This window comes from Ranitomeya variabilis, chromosome 3 (assembly GCF_051348905.1).
Source record: "Ranitomeya variabilis isolate aRanVar5 chromosome 3, aRanVar5.hap1, whole genome shotgun sequence".
Taxonomy (NCBI): Eukaryota; Metazoa; Chordata; class Amphibia; order Anura; family Dendrobatidae; genus Ranitomeya; species Ranitomeya variabilis.
Genome location: NC_135234.1, coordinates 20,403,460 through 20,415,955, shown reverse-complemented (window position 1 = coordinate 20,415,955; position 12,496 = coordinate 20,403,460). Strand labels below are relative to the sequence as shown.

At 50.5% G+C, this 12,496-nt stretch overlaps 1 protein-coding gene across 4 annotated transcripts in view; it reads right to left on the bottom strand.

Moving 5' to 3' along the window:
• TEX55 (testis expressed 55) overlaps window positions 1–12,068 on the bottom strand; it is an 83,741-nt gene extending 71,673 nt beyond the window's left edge. For 3 of the 4 annotated variants that reach the window (XM_077293716.1, XM_077293718.1, XM_077293719.1), the window contains exons 1-2: window positions 11,914–12,068; window positions 3,849–3,883 (exon numbers count right to left, since the gene is read on the bottom strand). In XM_077293716.1, the coding sequence (XP_077149831.1) occupies window positions 3,849–3,881 (33 nt within the window). In that variant the 5' untranslated portion in view covers window positions 3,882–3,883; window positions 11,914–12,068. Of the gene's footprint in view, window positions 1–3,848; window positions 3,884–8,692; window positions 8,862–11,913 lie in introns of those variants that run through there. The other variant, XM_077293717.1, reaches the window with a different exon arrangement.
• Between the last annotated feature and the right edge of the window lie 428 nt (window positions 12,069–12,496).

The following is a 12,496-nucleotide window of genomic DNA, read 5'->3' as shown; positions in this document are numbered from 1 at the left end:
CAGTGAATGGGGCGGTACTGAGCGTGTGCGACCACCTTTATTATACACAGTGAATGGGGCGGTAGTGAGCGTGTGCGACCACCTCTACTATACACAGTGAATGGGGCGGTAGTGAGCGTGTGCGACCACCTCTACTATACACAGTGAATGGGGCGGTACTGAGCGTGTGCGACCACCTTTATTATACACAGTGAATGGGGCGGTAGTGAGCGTGTGCGACCACCTCTACTATACACAGTGAATGGGGCGGTAGTGAGCGTGTGCGACCACCTCTACTATAGACAGTGAATGGGGAGGTAGTGAGCGTGTGCGACCACCTATACTATAGACAGTGAATGGGGCGGTAGTGAGTGTGTGCGACCACCTCTACTATAGACAGTGAATGGGGCGGTACTGAGCGTGTGCGACCACCTCTACTATAGACAGTGAATGGGGCAGTAGTGAGCGTGTGTGACCACCTCTACTATAGACAGTGAATGGGGCGGTACTGAGCGTGTGCGACCACCTCTACTATAGACAGTGAATGGGGCGGTAGTGAGCGTGTGCGACCACCTCTACTATACACAGTGAATGGGGCGGTACTGAGCGTGTGCGACCACCTTTATTATACACAGTGAATGGGGCGGTAGTGAGCGTGTGCGACCACCTCTACTATAGACAGTGCATGGGGCGGTACTGAGCGTGTGCGACCACCTCTACTATACACAGTGAATGGGGCGGTAGTGAGCGTGTGCGACCACCTCTACTATAGACAGTGAATGGGGCGGTAGTGAGCATGTGCGACCACCTCTACTATAGACAGTGAATGGGGTGGTAGTGAGCGTGTGCGACCACCTCTACTATAGACAGTGAATGGGGCGGTAGTGAGCGTGTGCAACCACCTCTACTATAGACAGTGAATGGGGCGGTAGTGAGCGTGTGCGACCACCTCTACTATACACAGTGAATGGGGCGGTACTGAGCGTGTGCGACCACCTTTATTATACACAGTGAATGGGGCGGTAGTGAGCGTGTGCGACCACCTCTACTATACACAGTGAATGGGGCGGTAGTGAGCGTGTGCGACCACCTCTACTATAGACAGTAAATGGGGCGGTAGTGAGCGTGTGCGACCACCTCTACTATAGACAGTGAATGGGGCGGTAGTGAGCGTGTGCGACCACCTCTACTATAGACAGTGAATGAGGTGGTAGTGAGCGTGTTCGACCACCTATACTATAGACAGTGAATGGGGAGGTAGTGAGCGTGTGCGACCACCTCTACTATAGACAGTGAATGGGGCGGTAGTGAGTGTGTGCGACCACCTCTACTATAGACAGTGAATGGGGCGGTAGTGAGTGTGTGCGACCACCTCTACTATAGACAGTAAATGGGGCGGTACTGAGCGTGTGCGACCACCTTTATTATACACAGTGAATGGGGCGGTAGTGAGCGTGTGCGACCACCTCTACTATAGACAGTGAATGGGGCGGTAGTGAGCGTGTGCGACCACCTCTACTATAGACAGTGAATGGGGCGGTAGTGAGCGTGTGCGACCACCTCTACTATACACAGTGAATGGGGCGGTAGTGAGCGTGTGCGACCACCTTTATTATACACAGTGAATGGGGCGGTAGTGAGCGTGTGCGACCACCTCTACTATACACAGTGAATGGGGCGGTAGTGAGCGTGTGCGACCACCTCTACTATACACAGTGAATGGGGCGGTACTGAGCGTGTGCGACCACCTTTATTATACACAGTGAATGGGGCGGTAGTGAGCGTGTGCGACCACCTCTACTATACACAGTGAATGGGGCGGTAGTGAGCGTGTGCGACCACCTCTACTATAGACAGTGAATGGGGAGGTAGTGAGCGTGTGCGACCACCTATACTATAGACAGTGAATGGGGCGGTAGTGAGTGTGTGCGACCACCTCTACTATAGACAGTGAATGGGGCGGTAGTGAGTGTGTGCGACCACCTCTACTATAGACAGTGAATGGGGCGGTACTGAGCGTGTGCGACCACCTCTACTATACACAGTGAATGGGGAGGTAGTGAGCGTGTGCGACCATCTGTACTATAGACAGTGAACGGGGCGGTGCGACCATCACTAATAGTTAAGGAAGCAGCTGATTTATTTGCTCAGGAGACCCCTATTCTTGTGAGTGGTGAGGGTCCGCACTGTAATACCGTTACCAGACATCCCGTTTAATCTGCCATCTTCCAAACTGTCTTAATTCTAGCAGTGACTTCCCACAGCATGAGGCCTACGACTCGTTACTTCGGGGGCAGATTTGCCCCCACTAGACAAAGGCTGACAAGGTGCTGGTAGTTCTAGATATTTGCTGCTATCGCCCCTTTTATCTCCTTGGAGACCCCGCTAATGTGCCTTTTTTTCGCTTTCGTTTTTCCCCACAATCCATCACTTTTTGATTTCCATAGTGGTTACAGCCGCACGTGACGAGTTGTCGCTTTGATGGACGCCTTTGATTTTACAGTATAATGTACTGAAAAATGGGAAAAAAATATAAACAGGATGGAACCGAGAAAAGAAACAGAATAATTCCGCCATCGTTTTTGGGGTTTTGTTTTGATGTCGTCCACTTTGCAATAGAAAATACTAGGGGTCAGTGCGATTATGGATCACACCAAACTTTTGTTTTTGTTTTTCTGCTTTAAGTATAATAAATATATAAGATGGAGAACAGCAGTTTTGTGTCTCCGCGTTCTCGGGGCGATAACCTTTTGATTTATTGGTCGATCGCGTTGTATCCTGGCTTTTCTGTCGTTTTATCGCTACCATTTTGGGAACCGTCTAACTTTCTGATCTATTGAGTGAGAAGTGATAATAAAAAACAAACAATAGAGACTTTGCTATTTCTATTTTTTTTTTGCGTTTATCGTATGGGAGAAATATTCTGATTATCGGACAGGATCGCTGTGGCCGTGCAAAAAATATATATATTTTCCTTTTGATGAACTTTCTTTGAAGGATTTTTTTATTATTTTGTTTTTAAAACTTGTACCTGATTTCCACATTCTGATGAGTCCCCTTTGGGGACGTGAACCTGCGATCGCCTGTAATTCCGCACAGAAGTCTCCTGTATAATTAGCGCCGTCCTATGATGCCCGGCCGCAGGCTTCTCTAGTACACAATCGTATTCTCTTCTTCCGCCATTTTTGAAGACCCCCGACCCCCCCTAATAATGGGCGCCCTCCCTGCCGTCGTCTCCAGCCTCCCGTACAGTATACAGAGTGTGTATACCAGGGATGCCGCCGCGGACGGGGTTAATCCTTGTGCGGATCCATAACTTAGCGGACGCGGCTTGTAATCCTAACTCTTTCTGACTTCTGCCGTACGGATTTATGATTCGCTCCGGTCGCTTCTATTATCTGCGCGGCGGCTCGGAAAGTGCTGGGGCTGCAGTTTTAGGTTAACCGTGTGATCCCGGGACAGCCGCTCGGCCAACCTCATGAGCTCGGGCAGTTGCCGTCTGCTGACCAGTATGGCCGCCATTAGAGCAGCGTTCTTCTTTCCCTGTGCCTGTATCTTACTGCTCAGAAGCCTAGAAAAGCTGGGTGATAACCAGATCCTCCGAGCCAGAAGACCCCACAAGACTCATGGACAAGTGCACCTCTTGCCAAAAGCTTCTCTTGCACCCCCCCCCACTGCTCATAAGCTTGGCTTATACTCCAGTCACATACGAAGCTGCATCCACAAATCTGCTGCACTGCACTGGCACAGCTCTACTCTTGCAAGCCTTCAATGGCTGATAACAGGGAACAGTAGAAAGTGACAATCAGCATATAGGATAAGAGAACTAACAGTGTGAGGAGCCGAGGAGCGGCGGAGGAAAGACTCACCTGTTCAGGAAGGGGCCCCTCCGGCACATCCATATCTAGGGGCAAGAAGGAAAGAAGCATGAAACCGATACTAGGGAGGAGAGGCGATATATCAAGTATGAGGCACTGCAGGCAACAGACGGACGTTTATAGGGGAACCCTGAGGGGATTACTGTTATGGGGACCCTGAGGGTGTTACTGGTTATGGGGGACTCTGGAGGATTACTGTTATGGGGGAACTCTGGGGGTGTTACTGGTTATGGGGGAACTCTGGGGGATTACTGTTATGGGGGAACTCTGGGGGTGTTACTGGTTATGGGGGAACTCTGGGGGATTACTGTTATGGGGGGACTCTGGGGGTGTTACTGGTTATGGGGGAACTCTGGGGGATTACTGTTATGGGGGGACTCTGGGGGTGTTACTGGTTATGGGGGAACTCTGGGGGATTACTCTTATGGGGGGACTCTGGGGGTGTTACTGGTTATGGGGGAACTCTGGGGGATTACTGTTATGGGGGGACTCTGGGGGTGTTACTGGTTATGGGGGAACTCTGGGGGATTACTGTTATGGGGGGACTCTGGGGGTGTTACTGGTTATGGGGGAACTCTGGGGGATTACTGTTATGGGGGGACTCTGGGGCTGTTACTGGTTATGGGGGAACTCTGGGGGTGTTACTGGTTATGGGGGAACTCTGGGGGTGTTACTGGTTATGGGGGAACTCTGGGGGTGTTACTGGTTATGTGGGAACTCTGGGGGATTACTGTTATGGGGGGACTCTGGGGGTGTTACTGGTTATGGGGGAACTCTGGGGGATTACTCTTATGGGGGGACTCTGGGGGTGTTACTGGTTATGGGGGAACTCTGGGGGATTACTGTTATGGGGGGACTCTGGGGGTGTTACTGGTTATGGAAGAACTCTGGGGGATTACTGTTATGGGGGGACTCTGGGGGTGTTACTGGTTATGGAAGAACTCTGGGGGATTACTGTTATGGGGGAACTCTGGGGGGACCCTGGGGGGATTACCGTTATGGGGGAACCGTGTGCGCTATTGGTTATGGGGGAACCTTGTGGGCATTACTAGTTATGAGGGAACCCTGTGTGTAACTTGTTTTGGGGGAACTATGTGGGTGCTCCTGGGTTTTGGATGAACCCAATGGGTGTTACGGATATAGGGAAGATCTCTGGGAGTTACTGATTATAAAGAATCTGTTTGCGTATTATTAGTTATGGGGGAATCCTGTGGGAGCTAATGGATTATCATGGAACCCTGGTGACTGGTTATGCAGGAACCTTGTGGGTGTTCTTGATTATGGGTAATAACTGCGGGTGTTACTGGATTATGGGGGAAATCTGTGGGTGCAATTGGATTACAGAGGAATCCTGCGGGTGTTACTAGTTAGGAGGGTAGACTGTGTGCATTACAGGTTATGAGTCAGCTCGGAGTACGATCACTATGTCTACACTTTTCAAGGTTTTCAAACATCTTCATCTGGCCCAAACCCCAATGATCTTTGTGGTTTTGTCCTGATAAAGAGGTTTGTAAACCTTGAAATGTGTTGACATAATAAACCGCATTCATGCTTCACCTCCATGTGTGATCGCACTTTAGAACTTTGGGCAGCCTGTATGATGGTCGTGCTGCAGCCTGTATGATGGTCGTGTTGCAGCCTGTATGACGGTCGTGTTGCAGCCTGTATGACGGTCGTGTTGCAGCCTGTATGACGGTCGTGTTGCAGCCTGTATGACGGTCGTGTTGCAGCCTATATGACGGTCGTGGTGCAGCCTGTATGACGGTCGTGCTGCAGCCTGTATGACAGTTGTGCTGCAGCCTGTATGACGGTCGTGTTGCAGCCTGTATGATGGTCGTGTTGCAGCCTGTATGACGGTCGTGTTGCAGCCTGTCTGATAGTTGTGCTGCAGCCTGTATGACGGTCGTGCTGCAGCCTGTATGACGGTCGTGTTGCAGCCTGTATGATGGTCGTGTTGCAGCCTATATGATGGTCGTGTTGCAGCCTGTATGATGGTCGTGCTGCAGCCTGTCTGATAGTCGTGCTGCAGCCTGTATGACGGTCCTGTTGCAGCCTGTATGATGGTCGTGTTGCAGCCTGTATGATGGTCGTGCTGCAGCCTGTATGACGGTCGTGTTGCAGCCTGTATGACGGTCGTGCTGCAGCCTGTATGACGGTCGTGTTGCAGCCTGTATGACGGTCGTGCTGCAGCCTGTATGACGGTCGTGCTGCAGCCTGTATGACGGTCGTGCTGCAGCCTGTATGACGGTTGTGTTGCAGCCTGTATGACGGTCGTGTTGCAGCCTGTATGACGGTCGTGTTGCAGCCTGTATGACGGTCGTGCTGCAGCCTGTATGACGGTTGTGTTGCAGCCTGTATGACGGTCGTGCTGCAGCCTGTATGACGGTTGTGCTGCAGCCTGTATGACGGTCGTGCAGCAGCCTGTATGACGGTTGTGTTGCAGCCTGTATGACGGTCGTGTTGCAGCCTGTATGACGGTCGTGCTGCAGCCTGTATGACGGTCGTGTTGCAGCCTGTATGACGGTCGTGCTGCAGCCTGTATGACGGTCGTGTTGCAGCCTGTATGACGGTCGTGTTGCAGCCTGTATGACGGTCGTGCTGCAGCCTGTATGACGGTCGTGCAGCAGCCTGTATGACGGTCGTGCTGCAGCCTGTATGACGGTCGTGTTGCAGCCTGTATGACGGTCGTGCTGCAGCCTGTATGACGGTCGTGTTGCAGCCTGTATGACGGTCGTGCTGCAGCCTGTATGACGGTCGTGCTGCAGCCTGTATGACGGTCGTGCTGCAGCCTGTATGACGGTTGTGTTGCAGCCTGTATGACGGTCGTGTTGCAGCCTGTATGACGGTCGTGCTGCAGCCTGTATGACGGTCGTGCTGCAGCCTGTATGACGGTTGTGTTGCAGCCTGTATGACGGTCGTGCTGCAGCCTGTATGACGGTTGTGCTGCAGCCTGTATGACGGTCGTGCAGCAGCCTGTATGACGGTTGTGTTGCAGCCTGTATGACGGTCGTGTTGCAGCCTGTATGACGGTCGTGCTGCAGCCTGTATGACGGTTGTGTTGCAGCCTGTATGACGGTCGTGCTGCAGCCTGTATGACGGTCATGCTGCAGCCTGTATGACGGTCGTGCTGCAGCCTGTATGACGGTTGTGTTGCAGCCTGTATGACGGTCGTGCTGCAGCCTGTATGACGGTCGTGTTGCAGCCTGTATGACGGTCGTGCTGCAGCCTGTATGACGGTCGTGCTGCAGCCTGTATGACGGTTGTGTTGCAGCCTGTATGACGGTCATGCTGCAGCCTGTATGACGGTCGTGCTGCAGCCTGTATGACGGTTGTGTTGCAGCCTGTCTACGCTTCTTTAGGAGTTGTGACTGTCACAGCTCATCAGGTGAGCGGATGTATAATATCTTATACCACATGGTTATCAGATAACACTCTATTTACACTTTTTAGTTTCTCCAGTTTTATCATTCGATTTACTGGTTAAGAGGGAAATTAGTGGGTGGTTGTTATTGGTTTTGGGGAACCCTATCTGTTTTACTGTTTATTGGGGAAATCCGTGGGTGTTACTAGCCATGAGGGACAAGGTGAGTGCTAATGGACTATACTCCTGTGGGTGTTTTTAGTTATGGGTGAACCCTAGGGGTGTTATTGGATATGGGGGAACCCTGTGGGTGTTACTGATAATGTGGGAAACCTGTGGGTGCTAATGGATTATGGGGGGAACCTGTGCTTGTTAATAGTTGAGGGAAACCTGTGTGTATGACTGGCTATGGGGGAACCCTACTGGTGTTACTGGTCATGGGGAACCCTATGTATATTATTGGTTATGGGGAACTCTGTGGGTGCTAGTGGGCTTCGGGGGATCCCAGTGGGTGCTTTTTTTTTCTTTTTTGTTTTGTTGAAAATTGAGTTTGAACAATAACATGTAGATATATTTACTCTTGGCACAAGGGACCTTCTGTGATTTGGGGATAATTCCCTCTATTGAAAAGATGTAAGATGTGGCTTTAGAGGAGAATATTATCCATTTGAGAGTTTGGGGTTGAGACACATTTCTTTAGCGAGGCTTGTGTCTCCCCCATTCTTCATGTGGTGAGCCCCAGCCCCAGCTAATGGGGGGTGTTCTCACCCTTATGGATTTTTCCCAGCCCTTCTAATATCTAATTTTAATGGGAATCCTCTGTGAAACTTGCTTGAGAATGAGTCCTATATGTACGGTGCGATGTGATCCTATTAGCATTATACTTATTGAACAATATTTGTGTCACTATATCAAAGTGCTACTATATTAAAACTCTATGTGCTGTACGTCAAAGATGCTGTAGCTTATCAGTCATTATATGAATACATTGAAGCGCTGAGGTTTCGTTCCTTTGTAACATGCTTGAAAATGATAAATGATAGATTTATGACTATGGTGTTTTATATTAACACAAGATGAAAACTGAATTATAATCGTGCTATAACGCCGCTGTACATTTATTTTTTTGTTTATATGTGTATATATTTTTTCTTTAAAAAGCGCTGTGACTTAGTAGCGCTGAGGTTTCGTTCCTTTGTAACACGCTGTTTACTGGGATCTTTTTGCCTTTACCCAAGAGAGTGGGACAAGTCATGGATGTGATTAACAAGGCTGTACACCTGTTTCATCATTACCAATCGATGTCTAAATGCACATTTTTCAAAGCCTTCCTAGATCTATGCACTGTACTTTATGTGATGAATAATTCCTGTATCACTGCCTGCACTTTATGCGTGTCAATTATAATGTGAATACATGCTCTTATAATGATGATTAATGCAAATGACTATAATCAGGTATACTCCTTATATACCTGGCACCTTCACATGGTCACTGCTTGAGAAAGGTTCCTATTGGGACCGAAACGTCACTTTCTGGGCTGATGAAATAAGCTCTTTTTCACTACAAACGGTGCGCTGCCTCCAATTTTTCTTTTTTTCTTATGCAGATTATTGGTTATGGGGAACTCTGTGGGTGCTAGTGGGCTTTGGGGGATCGCTCTGTGGGTGTTACTGGTTATGGGGGAACCCTGTGTGTACTAGTGTATTATGGGGGAATTCTGCGGGGGTTACTGGTTATGACCTGTGGGTGCTAATGGATTATGGGGGACCTGTATGTGTTTCTGGTTATGGGGAACCTTATGGGAGTTACTAGTTATAGAGGAGCCCTGTGGGTGTTTTTGGATATGGGGGAACCCTTTGGGTGTTACTGGTCATAGGGGTACTATGTGAGTGTTACTGGTTATGTGGGGAAAGCATGTGGGTTTTACTTGTTACGACGGTGGCCTGGGTGTTACTTGTTATGGGGGAACTCTGTGAGTGTGACATAATTTTGGGTGAACCCAGTGGCTGCTAATGGATTATAAGGGAACTCTGCAGGTGTTACTGGTTATGGAGGACACCTGTGGGTGCTAATGAATTGTAAGTGACCTGTGTGTGTGTTAGGCTACGTTCACATTTGCGTTGTGCGCCGCAGCGCACAACGCAAACAAAAACGCGGCAAAACGCACGCTAAAACGCTGCGTTTTGCCCCGCATGCGTCCTTTTTGGCCGAAAGTTGGACGCAGCAAAAATGCAACTTGCTGCGTCCTCTGCGGCCGGACGCGGGCGCCGCAGCGACGCATGCGGCGCAAAACGCAAGTGTGACGCATGTCCATGCGCCCCCATGTTAAATATAGGGGCGCATGACGCATGCGGCGCCGCTGCGGCGCCCGACGCTGCGGCGCCCGCCGCGAATATGAACGTAGCCTTACTGGTTATGGGGGCACCCTGTGTGTGTTACTGGTTATGGGGGCACCCTGTGTGTGTTACTGGTTATGGGGGCACCCTGTGGAAGTTACTGGATATAGGGGTGCCCTGTGGGTGTTACCAGTTATGGGGAATCTCTGGGTGTTTATGAGGGAGCGCTCTGGGTGTTACTAGTCTTGGCGAAACTCTGTGGCTGTTACTAATTATGGGACTGGGTTATTTGTTATGGGGAAACATTGTGTATGTTACTAATTGTGAAGGATGCCTGAGTCAGTCACTGGTTATAGGGCGACCATGTGGGTGTTACTGTTTTCGCCTGAAAGTCCAGATAGAAAAACCACAGCTATTCTGGTGCATGTGGACGCTCTGACGCCATCGCCGAAAACTCACGAACCTACATAGCAAACACAAGCCACTGAAAAAGCCAATACAGCCGTCAATCAGCACTAGAGCCACAGACCCCCCACGGGAAGAGAGACCCTATACCAAGGCAGGTGTGTGTGTACAGGGGTCACACTGCAGCCTCGGACTAGTGGGAACACAGCCAGGGGGGTTTTATCGCCCTCACGGCTCTGTACATATTTGGGGGTCTGCGCATATTTAGAGGTCTGGGGTTTTACTGATTTAGGTGACTGATTTGGGGTCTGGGTTTATTTAAGTGTCAGTTTATTTAGGGCTCTGCAGTTAGAGCTTTGTATTTTGATGTCTGTATTTTGGGGTCTGCAGTGAGGACTCTTTATTTTTGGGTCTGTGTTTTGGGCTCTGTAGTAGGGCTCTGCAGTTAGAGGTGTGCAGTTAGGGCTCTGCAGTTGGAGGTCTGCAGTTAGGGGTCTGCAGTTGGGGGTGTGCAGTTAGAGGTCTGCAGTTAGGGCTCTGCAGTGAGAGGTCTGCAATTAGGGCTCTGCAGTTAGGGCTCTGCAGTGAGAGGTCTGCAGTGAGAGGTCTGCAGTGAGAGGTCTGCAGTTAGAGCTCTGCAGTTAGAGCTCTGCAGTTAGAGGTCTGTAGTTAGGGGTCTGTAGTTAGGGGTCTGTAGTTAGGGGTCTGCAGTTAGAGCTCTGCAGTTAGAGCTCTGCAGTTAGAGCTCTGCAGTTAGGGCTCTGCAGTTAGAGGTCTGCAGTTAGAGGTCTGTAGTTAGAGGTCTGTAGTTAGAGCTCTGCAGTTAGAGCTCTGCAGTTAGGGTTCTGCAGTTAGGGCTCTGCAGTTAGAGGTCTGCAGTTAGAGGTCTGCAGTTAGGGCTCTGCAGTTAGGGCTCTGCAGTTAGAGGTCTGCAGTTAGAGGTCTGTAGTTAGAGGTCTGTAGTTAGAGCTCTGCAGTTAGAGCTCTGCAGTTAGAGCTCTGCAGTTAGGGCTCTGCAGTTAGAGGTCTGCAGTTAGGGCTCTGCAGTTGGAGGTCTGCAGTTAGGGGTCTGAAGTCAGGGTCTGCAGTCAGGGGTGTGCAGTCGGGGGCGTGCAGTTAGGGCTCTGCAGTGAGAGGTCTGCAGTTAGGGCTCTGCAGTTAGAGGTGTGCAGTTAGGGCTCTGCAGTTATCGGTCTGCAGTCAGGGTCTGCAGTCAGGGGTGTGCAGTTGGGGGCGTGCAGTTGGGGGCGTGCAGTTAGGGCTCTGCAGTGAGAGGTCTGCAGTTAGCGGTCTGCAGTGAGAGGTCTGCAGTTAGGGCTCTGCAGTTAGGGCTCTGCAGTTAGAGGTCTGCAGTTAGGGCTCTGCAGTTAGAGGTCTGCAGTGAGCGGTCTGCAGTGAGCGGTCTGCAGTGAGAGCTCTGCAGTTAGGGCTCTGCAGTTAGGGCTCTGCAGTTAGAGGTCTGCAGTTAGAGGTGTGCAGTTAGGGCTCTGCAGTTATCGGTCTGCAGTCAGGGTCTGCAGTCAGGGGTGTGCAGTTGGGGGCGTGCAGTTGGGGGCGTGCAGTTAGGGCTCTGCAGTGAGAGGTCTGCAGTTAGCGGTCTGCAGTGAGAGGTCTGCAGTTAGGGCTCTGCAGTTAGAGGTCTGCAGTTAGGGCTCTGCAGTTAGAGGTCTGCAGTGAGCGGTCTGCAGTGAGCGGTCTGCAGTGAGAGGTCTGCAGTTAGGGCTCTGCAGTTAGGGCTCTGCAGTTAGAGGTCTGCAGTGAGGGGTTTGCAGTTAGTTTTTGTGGCTGCCTGAGTGCAGATACAGCGCTGATTACACAGAGAATCAGTCCTCCATGTTCCGGTCCGTCTCCTGATGACACCACGTCCAGTACAAAGTGACCCGAGCTGCCGCAGGAGAACAACAAGTCTCATCATTGTCTGCCGTCACCACCACAGCGGAGCAGCACGTACCTGCACCCGGACCTCCTGCTGTACCCGTCCTGTGAGGTGTCAGACTGCAGCGCTAGACTAGAATTGGCCCTTAGCTGCTACCGTAGTGTGGACTCTCAGCCCGTCACCATGACGACTGTTCACTACAGGATGACGACAGCTGGTGATCACGTGATGACGCACAGAGATCATAGCAACAAGCCTCAGTTGAGCGGCTGCTTTATGCTGAAATGTCCTTTTGCGGCTTCCGTAGAAGGAAGTTTGAGTTTCTCGCTAAAATTCTCAGTTGTCATGGCAACAAAATAAAAGTTGGAATTAACCTTTTTTTTTATTACGTTACGTGTAAACAAATCGCTTCCTATTTTTTAGGTTTGGGGGGTGATAGTGAGTGTGTGTGTGTGTATATATATATATATATATATATATATATAGCCCTGGTGGTTGCCATGAGTAACGGCGCTGTCCACCCCTAGCTCTGATCGCTGCTGTCACAGGCAGACGCCGGCTGTATTACACACGCGCTGCCGTACCGTTATTTCCCTATGTGCCAAAGGGTTAACAATTTCCCCATTTTGCTAATCAGAACACGTCCTGTACAGGGACA